This window comes from Poecilia formosa, unplaced genomic scaffold, assembly GCF_000485575.1.
Source record: "Poecilia formosa unplaced genomic scaffold, Poecilia_formosa-5.1.2 Scaffold54, whole genome shotgun sequence".
Classification (NCBI taxonomy): domain Eukaryota; kingdom Metazoa; phylum Chordata; class Actinopteri; order Cyprinodontiformes; family Poeciliidae; genus Poecilia; species Poecilia formosa.
Window position 1 is genome coordinate 412,133 of NW_006799993.1, and position 10,368 is coordinate 422,500.

General features: G+C 41.0%; 1 protein-coding gene across 5 annotated transcripts in view; it reads left to right on the forward strand.

Annotated features, from left to right (window-relative positions):
- kif26ab (kinesin family member 26Ab) overlaps window positions 1-7,703 on the forward strand; it is an 80,972-nt gene extending 73,269 nt beyond the window's left edge. For 4 of the 5 annotated variants that reach the window (XM_016672018.1, XM_007553040.1, XM_016672019.1 and 1 more), the window contains 5 exons: window positions 184-3,433; window positions 4,178-4,371; window positions 5,253-5,276; window positions 5,534-5,684; window positions 5,782-7,703. In XM_016672018.1, the coding sequence (XP_016527504.1) occupies window positions 184-3,433; window positions 4,178-4,371; window positions 5,253-5,276; window positions 5,534-5,684; window positions 5,782-5,966 (3,804 nt within the window). In that variant the 3' untranslated portion in view covers window positions 5,967-7,703. The remainder of the gene's footprint in view (window positions 1-183; window positions 3,434-4,177; window positions 4,372-5,252; window positions 5,277-5,533; window positions 5,685-5,781) is intronic. The other variant, XM_007553043.2, reaches the window with a different exon arrangement.
- Window positions 7,704-10,368: the final 2,665 nt, after the last annotated feature.

A 10,368-nucleotide genomic window follows, 5' to 3' on the forward strand; every position in this document is an offset into this window, starting at 1 on the left:
CATGTACAACACTAAGTTACTTAAATGTAGGACTTGAAACTGACTCTTTGACAGAGCTCATCTTATTAGTAAGAATCCAAGGTCAGCTATTGCTAAAAGAAGCATTTTACAGCTTTCCTTTGAAGCAGCTAATGTTCTTTATAATAGCAATCTTATATGTTTTGATTTTGCTCTTCTTTGAAGTATGCATCCAGTTCATCTGGAGGGGAAAGTTCCTGTGAGGAAGGCAGAGTTCGACGACCACCACACTTAAGACCGTTCCACCCTCGGACAGTAGCTCTGGATCCAGACCTGCCAGCTCTGCTCAGCGACCCGGAATACTCTTCAAGTAGTGAACAATCTTGTGATACCGTCATTTACGTCGGACCTGGGGGAACTGCAATTTCAGATAGAGAGCTTAGTGACAATGAAGGCCCGCCTGCCTTTGTTCCCATTATCCCCTCACTTAACAAGAAGAGATCTGCAAAAGAGGGCCCTCAGGATAGAGACCAGTTCTTTAAATGCAACACATTTGCTGAGCTGCAGGAGAGACTGGAGTGTATAGATGGTAGTGAAGAGCCCACTGCCTTTGTCGGAGAAGGCAAAAGAAACCAGGCTAGCCCTAAAACAGAAAAATCCAAGGAAAACCAAGTCTGTAATTCACCAAAGACTGGAGTAAATCTTTACAACAACCAAGAGGGAAACTCAAGTAAACAATCTATCCCTATTCAAATATCCTGCAGTGCCAATGTTATACCCAAACTTGATGCCAACAAGAGGCAATGCATGCCTTCAGAAAGGGTGCCAGCAGAGACTGTCCAAAATGTATGCAGAACCAGTGCAGATGGTGAGAAGGTATTGATGTCTGAATGCCAGGTCACCACAAACAGATCAACACCTCCCATAGCCATAAGCTTGGAGCCTGTAGTAAGGGAGAAAGTTTATCCCAACAAGAAAGCCTTGCCGAAGCCAGCTCCACCTCCTTCACAAAAAATGGAAAATCCTGAAAAAGGAGAACGATCAGGCACCAGGATGCCACCGGTGGGAATGAGCCACCAAGCTGTTAAAAGAAGGGACCCTTGCACATCGCCTTTGCTCAGAGCACCTGTAGAGGTGTGTCAAGTGCGCTCAACTTTAAGGGAAAGGTGCTTGGATCGAGATATCCTTAGAGCTACTGTCACCCTACAGCAGCCAGTGGAGCTGAATGGGGAGGATGAGTTAGTGTTTACCGTTGTGGAAGAGCTCTCCATTGGCAGTATTGTAGATAAGGGTCGGCCATCAAGCATTATTAGCTTTAACAGTGACTGCTCACTTCAGGCCCTGGCTTCTGGTTCTAGGCCTGTCAGCATTATCAGCAGCATCAACGATGAATTTGATGCCTACACATCAACTGTGGGAGGATCTGAGGTCAACATTGCCATGGTGACACCCACCCAGGAGAGCACAATGGAGTGTATAGACAGCAGGGGGTCGTCTATCAGTTCTTGGTTGAGTGAGGTCAGTGTCTGCACCTTGGAAAGTGAAGGGGCCCATTCAACAGATGTTTTCCTTCCACAGGCCCAACAAATAATGCCAGAGTCCACCTTTTACTTCGATTCCCTTGAAATGTTTCATTGTATGTCATCCACAAGAGATGCTAAGAGCTCCTTAAACGACAGTGGATTCAGTTTTTCTGAACAAGACAGTGACAGTGCCACATCAAGTAAACTGTCATTGACGAGATGCCCCCAATCCCCAGAATCAACCAAAGGGTCCCTTCGATTTACATCTAAATTATCCAAAGCTCACTCAGTGAGCTCCCCTCCACTTCCACAGGGCTCCTCAATTGTCCACTCTAGTCTTCCCAGGAAGATTAAACCTACCTCATCCATCTCTCATAGCAGTAGCAGTAGCAGCAGCAGCATTAGAGATCCACCGAGGCAAGAAGCTAAACAGGAGGATCCCTGGCAGCGCGTCAACAACCACGCAGAACCTCAGACTTCTGACCCCAGCAGCACCAGCAGATTTCTCAGAAATCCCCCCTGTGGTGTCTTTTCCAGCAAAACATCCAACAACAGCAACAGTGTACCTCACCCTCCCAAGGTGCAGGGGTCTACCTCATCCCAGAGAGTGGTTGATGGTTGTGAAAAGTCAGCTACCAGAAATCCACCCAGCAGAATGCCTCAGCTGAGGCGAGGAGCCACCACCCTGGGGACGGTGCCCGTTATTCAATCCTCCTCTGATCACAAGGGAAGCCAAGATATTGTTTCATCTTCTGGAAGCCTTAAATTCTCTTCGCTAGGGAAGAACAACAAGGCTAACTCACAGAAAGCAAGTAATCTCCCCAAGCCTGGCTGCACCTCACCACCTCCTCCTCCAGTTAGGAAATCAAGCCTTGATCATAAGACTAAGATTTTGCTTCCCCAAAGTGCCTTAAAGTCAGCATATGGAGAGGCAGCAAGGACCTATGGGGGAAGGGCAGCTGTATCAGAGGATGAACTTGAGGTACATCGAAAAGCAGACTCTACCAATTTCAAAACCTCCAGCCTCAACACAGCCAAAGTTACCTCTAGCCTGAAGGCCAAAGGTTCTAAAGGAGAGGCTGGTCTGCATTACGGCAGCCAAATGTCACTTGAAAGGTGTGAAAGCCTTTCTCTCTCTGGCTCCAGAGTTACGCTTAGCAGGGAAAACAGTGGAGCAAGTCTGGGTAGCAAATCTAACAAGTCAATTCCAAGATTTGGTATTCCTAATTCATCTAGTTCTCCGATAGCTACCTTCCAATCTACTCAAAGTGGCGGAAACAACACAAAGCCAAGTCAGGCTAAAGCTTCTGTAAATACGAGAGCATTGGGAGCAGTTAATGGAAATAAAGCACGCTCACTATCAGCCAATAACTCCAAGGGCCTCAGCTCCTCTACTAAATCTTTGGCCTCTCCTGTGACCAGGAATACTAATGCCAACCTCCCGCCATCAGGACGAACATCAGGCTCTCGGACTACTGCTCCAGTCCCAAATAAACCTGGGAGAGGGACTATCATGGGCACAAAGCAGGCCATTAGGGCCGCAAACAGTCGTGTGAGTGAACTTGCAACGGGGAACATATCAGGAAAGCATGGCAGGGGTTCAGGAGATTCAGACAGTGGGAATGACAGTGGAGTAAATGTGGCTGATGACAAGTCTCCCACAGCCATGCTGCCTTCTCCATACAGTAAAATCACTGCTCCCAGACGGCCTCAGCGCTATAGCAGTGGTCATGGCAGTGACAACAGCAGCGTGCTGAGTGGTGAGCTGCCTCCAGCCATGGGCCGCACAGCTCTGTTCTACCACAGCGGAGGCAGCAGTGGATATGAGAGCATGATCAGGGACAGTGAAGCCACAGGCAGTGCTTCGTCTGCCCTTGACTCCATGAGTGAAAGTGGGATGTCATCGTCAGGCAGAGCAAGGAGCTCCAAGTATCCCAAGAAAAGAGCTAACGGTAAGAAAAATCACAAATGTAATGGACGCACAGAGAATAACAGAGAAAAAACATAAGTCATTGGTTTTAGTCCACACAATGAAAGGCCATTGGTTGAAGACCACAAAGCATGCGGGAAACTGTAATATTGTTATGGACATGTCAAGTTTACTGCTAAAATAGCCTTTGGCCATCCTAAAAACATTGACAGAATATAGTAGTGATTCAGGTCAAAATAAGACATAAAAACTTGTGCTGAGTTTAATTTTTTGTGGGATTGAATAATGCAGTGATGTCTGTAAAAAAGACAACAGGGCAGCTGCAGCTCATTCCATATTTCTAATGCCGGAGTTCTGACCTGCACCTCAAAAATTAATCATATCTTATTAGTCTTTAATCACTGCCCTGGCTCAATCTTTTTAAAGTATAGATTTTTAAACCTTGTATATTGACTCCAAACGTGGTATTGAGCATGGCAGCTCATCCTTTAGCTGGGATGTGTAAAAACTGTTCACTCATTCAAACCAGTGCAACATTACTGTTTACTACTGCTTTCCTGTAAATACAGCTTGATTAGTTCATTTTTGTCTTGGCTATTAATTTGTTTTCATTTCAAACAATTCTTCTTCAATGATGCTTAAATGTTATTCTTGTAACGTACTTTCTTTACCTGTGAGTCACTTTGGATAGCATTGTGTAAGCTTGCCTTGTCCTTAACCAAACATAGAAAATGCTTATCTAACTGTATGGTATGCATATTTTAAGGCTTCCAGAGAAGGCGGCTTATTCCTGCACCCCTGCCAGACACATCGTCCTTGGGGAAAAAGGTGGCCCCAGCAGGCCAGTGGGTGGACTTGCCTCCTATGTCTGGACAGTTGAAAGAGCCTTTTGAGATCAAAGTATATGAGATTGATGATGTGGAACGGCTCCAAAGACGGCGTCAGGAGGAAACCGCAGAGGTGAGCGGAGGGTCAATCCAGTCTGCTTGCAGCTCATGTTGCTAAACTTTCGTCATGTCTGGGTGAAGGGCTTGTGACTTCTGGTTGCTAAGCCTGTTTTGTAAGTGCAGCATTATTGCCACACATTCTCAAGATGTGCCACAAAGATTTATAGGACTTTGTGGAAATAACTTGAATCTTTTCCATCTAATTTCCTTTTAACAAGTAGGACAAGAATAATATGCCCCAGACGTTTGACCTTCAGTCAGCTCAGCAGCAAATCCTGGCGTTAAAATGTCTGTGTCCAGACTTTGTGCGTGGTATTTTGGTAGCATTCCCCATGAATGTCAGAAGTCTAGTGCACTGATAAGGGTTTCCTGATTTGAATGTGAGAACACCAGGGAGTTGTGTAAAAATCAAAGCAAAAGACGGATATTAATAGAGTGACCACGTGGGCATATGCAAATACATCCTCACTTTGCTAAAATCACTTCCAAATGAATTCTCCCGTTACGTAATCTTTTAGTAATTTGTTGAAAACAATAAATATATTTCTTAAAAAAACAAAACAACCTTGATCAAAAAATATTAACAACCAATTACACCGTCTTACACAAAACTTAATACACAACATTTTGTCATACTACAACTACGATCTTCAGGGTATTTTTCTGAGATTAGATTAAAATCTCTATTTAAATTTAGAATCTTTTATTTTGATATACTTCAATAAAATCCAGAAATCACCAAAATACAGTAGAAAGACTGACCCTGCACTTCATCCATTCCTAAAGCGAAACAAGGTGGTGGAATCATCATGATGTAGCACTGTGTTTCTACTGCAGTATTAGTATACATGGTAATCATTTACTGATCCAAGTTTTTGTCTCAATTTCTTGCAGCAACCCTACCAAGAAGTTGAAAAGGTACGCTTATTTTTCATATTGGCTGAGGTTCTGTATTAAGCAAATCTAAATTGATACTTCATTTAAAATGTAACACTTTCAATATGCAGTTTGTGGTCTAGGTAGACAGAAAAAGGAGATATACAGACTTGATTCAAAGTGCTTTCTTTACTGATTTACTCTTCACAATTAGAAACTGCTTGTTTACTCTCTCTTAATGGATTCTACAGAATCCTCTGGTTGCTGCAATGAATAATCCCCTTTTTATCCTGTTTTAGGGTCTGGTGTATTTTAACAGCAAGTGGAGGTTGCTAGAGAGAAGGCAACAGCAGGTGAGGGAATTAAGAGCAAAGCATCAAGTGTTGTTGGAGGAGCTAGAGGACACAAAGGTTCGACTAATGATGGATCCGAGCAAGTGGGTTGGAGAATGTAAGTCACTGTTACTTTTGGTGTACTGATATTTCAGTCCATAGCCTAAAAAATACATTTGTTTGAAGCCCTAAGACAAGGTCTCTTGTCTCAACAGTTGACGTGGACCAAAGTATGGATAAAGAGTCTCCAGATTACCTGGAGGCCTTGGCGCAGGCCACAGAGGAGTTGGAGTTTTGCGTCAATCTTTGCAAGTCCCACGTCATGATGGTGACTTGTTTCGACATCAGCATGCCGTCGACACCCGGCACTCAAGAGGGACTGCGGGAAGTTGAAGTCTGAGGACAAAAGCAAGTAGGAATCAAAAAGAAAGTGGAAGTGAGAAGAAAAAGGTAGAAGAGATGTAGCAGTCAGTCTATAGATATCACTGGAATGAAGTACAAAAGAGACGGACAGGGGACAAGAGCAGAGCTTTCCTGAAAAACATAGGAGATCTCGACCATGTGAGCTACAGTGCCTCGTTGTCTAGGACAGAGCAGAGGAACGAAGCGTGAGCACAAACGCTGTTGTCTTCATGGCAAAGCAGTGGCTATCACTTACTGAAAAGTCGACAAACACCCTGAAGTGCCTTTTTTTAATGTTCTTTTTGAGTCATTATTTTTCATACAACGCAGGTGTTTTAAGCATACCTGAACATAACCCTGAACACGTTGCTTTTAAGAAAAAAAATATTTTATACCGCATTGTATAGTGTATTTAAATGAATGTGTGGTGTGTACAATTAACCTTTTTTTAAGTGGGAAAAATAAAGAAAAAATAAGAAGCAATAAGCTAATGTTATTGCGGTCCCAGACTTTGCCTTTTCTCTTGTTTCTAACCTCAAGTCAGCATTTTCCCCATTGGTCATTCAGCCTCTTGCGCCTTAAGTTCGATTTGTATTTCTGTAGTTTTCTAGACTTTCAAACTGGACTGTATTATTTCATCACAGACCGCCTTTCCTCCTGTCAGCTGGCCTGTAAAAACTCACAGGGTGGAAATGATTTGTTTTCCCTACAGTTGCCTTTATCATAATGGGTCTCTGTGGATCAGCTGGTGTGTTTGATGGCAAGCAAAGTTTATTCGAAGTGTGCTAACTGATGTTTATCTCTCTGCAAATCAGAAAATGAAGCCAAAACAATCAGAAAGGCACTGTGATGGACATTGAGAGATTTTTCCACCCTCAGTTGTGACAGTAGGTCTATGGATGCTCATCTTTGAGCTTAATTCCTTTGCAGATGGTTTGGACTATGTAATGTAAGACACAAATGAGACAGCACCAATGTGCCAGCCTCTTCCTGTACAGTATTTTTCCTAAACAGTGCATTTCCCAAGTGCTACCAAGCCTCAGTTCTATGCATTCCAGCACATTTACACTGTAACTACTTTAAGCAGCAACGTTAATCTTTATCTGAAACAAGACTGTTTAGAAAAAAACATGGCAACATTTAATAAGCACCTCCCACAATGACTAAATCTGCTTCCTCTCGTGAAAGGATGCAGAAATGGACGGTGATTGTAGCGGTGTCCAGCAAAAATCAATCATATCGGCTCTTTGAAGCCACCCAAACGCGTTTATGAATCAAATGGCTGACACACAGAGAAGAAGAGAGATCTGAGAGAATGATTGTTCCAAAAACATGAAAAACCAGACTGGCTATGATTTATCTAGGTGTGCTTGTTTTGTTTCCTTTTACAAAGATGTGCTCTCTCAGGCCCTCACAGAAGATGCTGCATGAGATTTTTTAACCATTTTTACAGATGATTTCTACTCTCCATTTTTACCATTCTAATTTTTTACAATAATTTCAGTTTTCACTAAGGAAGAGGATGGGCTCATGAATAAAAAAACAAAAAAACAAAAAAACAAACAGACCTTCTTTTCATAGATGTGATAATATGTAAGGTCTCGTTTCATATCAAAACCCATATTTTCTAAGATCTTTGTTTTTGTATAGGATTTTCAAACCTTGTGTATAGTTGTATGATATGGCAGCTTGTGTTTTTTTTTCCCAGTATCTGTGAATAAAACGTTTCTTCTTACATATGTGAACAAGTTTGGTCATTTCATCATCCAAAATTGAAGGGCTTTTGCCAAAAAAATACAAATCCAGACAAGGGGAAACTTGGTTTACTGAATTACAAGAATTTGTCTTCTTTTACAGAATCTCCTCAAATCTTATGAAATAATTAGTACAATTTTTTTAAAAGTGAGGTTATAATAATTTGTCACAGGAAAACTGACATGACGCTGGAAGAAGTAATAATATAATTTCTTAAGATTGGCCTTACAAGCCCTAATAGTTCTAATTTTGGGATAGGAAGATATGAACCTTTAGTTGGTTTGCCATCCGCCAATAAAATACAAGAGCCAGAAGAAGAGTCGGCAGGCAAGGAAATTCTTGAACGAATCCTACATCGGTTCAGTAAGGTTATTTCCGGGAAACAACAGAGAATTCAAAGTTAAAGCCCAAATGTTCGCAGCCAGACGAAGAATAAGGGACACAAAGTCTCATTTGTCGTGAGTGTGAAAGCTGTGGCAGACGCATTTTGCACGTACAATGCGGGTGAGTAATAACTTGTGAAAAGCTGCTTAAAAAGAAACAGTAGCATAAAAAGGTGCTTAAATGTAAATACTGAAGTTCCAATACACATAAAATAATTACCTTTACTAACTGATGTCTGACTTGACTATCAAGTGACAAAAATGGGATGTTTAGTGTCAGTTACCTTCTTGCAGAGCAACATGTGGTAATTGCCTTTGATCAGTTTCATTCAACCGACTGGACATGAGGTCGACTGCAGGCCATTTCAAGCATTTTATTCCAGACTCGTTTGGGTTTTAGAAATGTAATAAATGGTATTCCACTCTCTACATGCTGTCGGCTGTCGGAGTTGCAGCCCGTTAGCAATGATGAACCACTGAGGCTCAGTTCCTAAATATAAGGGGCGCGTACTTCTTGCTTACAAACCTTCCACAATGATTGACCGGGGCCAATCATGCGAATTCTTGTAGCGTCTAACACCAGAAAGTATTTGCACATTTTCACTTCTTAAACTATAGACTTATTATTAAAACAATTTGATCTATAGTTTCTTTAAGCACATATGTGCAAAATAGTGATATGACTTTTTTAAATGTTTATTTAGAACTGATGTTTGCTGCTCACAATGCACAAAGTTTCTACATTAAGAAAAAAAAAATAGCTGAACGTAAAAAAAATAATTCCCAGGAATAAAATAAGGCAAGATGATTAACAGTTCAAGGAATAATATTTAAATTCAAAATTCCACCAGACCAAGAAATTTTAATCGGTTAAGTACAATAGTGTGCAGTTAATTCGAGAGACCTAAAGTATCAGTATTTGAACTAACTAAAATAGTGTCGCTGTTTGAGAAAAGGTCATATCCAGAAAACCTTTAGCATATCTTTTCCATTCTCAGTATATGATTCAGACATCATTAGTGGTGCAACACCTCATACCTCCATTTCCTGTGTAAATAATCACCAGCTTCCTCTTAAATAGTCACCCATTGTAAAGATTGCTGGAGTTAGTTGATAAAATACTGGCCACATAAATGTTTTTGAGAGTGAACTTGTAGAAGGATGGAAGACTGCTTTGGCTTGGTCTTGGGCTAGCTGTAGCATCAACCTGCAAGACCAGTTAATCTGGATTTAGACTAAACAAAGATGCCAAAAGAGTTATCTGCTCTTTATATTATATTAAATGTATTGGCAAAGAAACGAGCAGTTGTTTTTATGACCACTTCTTAAATTTGCTCCAGAAATCTTCTCCAGTTTGTTTAGTGATAAGCATAGAAAGAAGTATTAATTTTATAGAAACAGAGACGTTAGGAAGACCACAGAAACCTTTCTATAGAAGTATAAACTAATTCTACGATAATGCATTTATTAGCCATTCCCCTATAAATATCTTACGTTCTCAAACAAATCTGGATAAGTTGTTCCTTTAACATTTTCTCATTTCCAGGGTTCAATGTGCTACAGGAGGTGGAATTGGTGGCATTTTCTGTACTTTTTTTTCTGTTAGCCTGAGTCAGAAGAGGTCAAATACTGAACTTACAAAAAGGTTGAATTTGACAAATGGGAAATGAGATTAGACGAGAAGGTGCAGGTCTGGGGAGATTAATAACTCTCTATCAGAACGACCTGCTGCTCAATATGATACACGAAGTCCTGTTCATTAATATACTGTATCTCTGTGGATAAATTCAGCTTGAAGCTTAATCCTGCTGTGCAATAACATCTTGCTTCCCCCGTTTTAATTCCATTTTGATCAAAACCCTGAGAGGTTAATTTGGTTGACTGGAGAGAGCAGCTGGTCACCATGTTTTAGATGCTGGGGGTGGCATTTTCTTTCTGGTTTGGTGAGTTTGGCACTTTTCCCATCATTGTGAAGATTGGCTCATTGTGTTGACAAATCGTATCAAACTGTGTGCAGCGAAACACATAATTTGCACTAGATATACATTTATTTCCAATTAATTATTGTTTGTCCCCCTTGTAGTTCGTTTCATTATCTTGTTGAACTTAAATCACAAAGTACCTTGCAAAAGTTTTCCCTCTTTAAAACTTTTTCATATTTTACAGCCATAAACTTAAATGTATTTTATTTGGGATTTATTGTGGATAAGATCAATACAAAGTTGTAGATAATTGTGGCATACATTTGTATTTTGCTCCCTT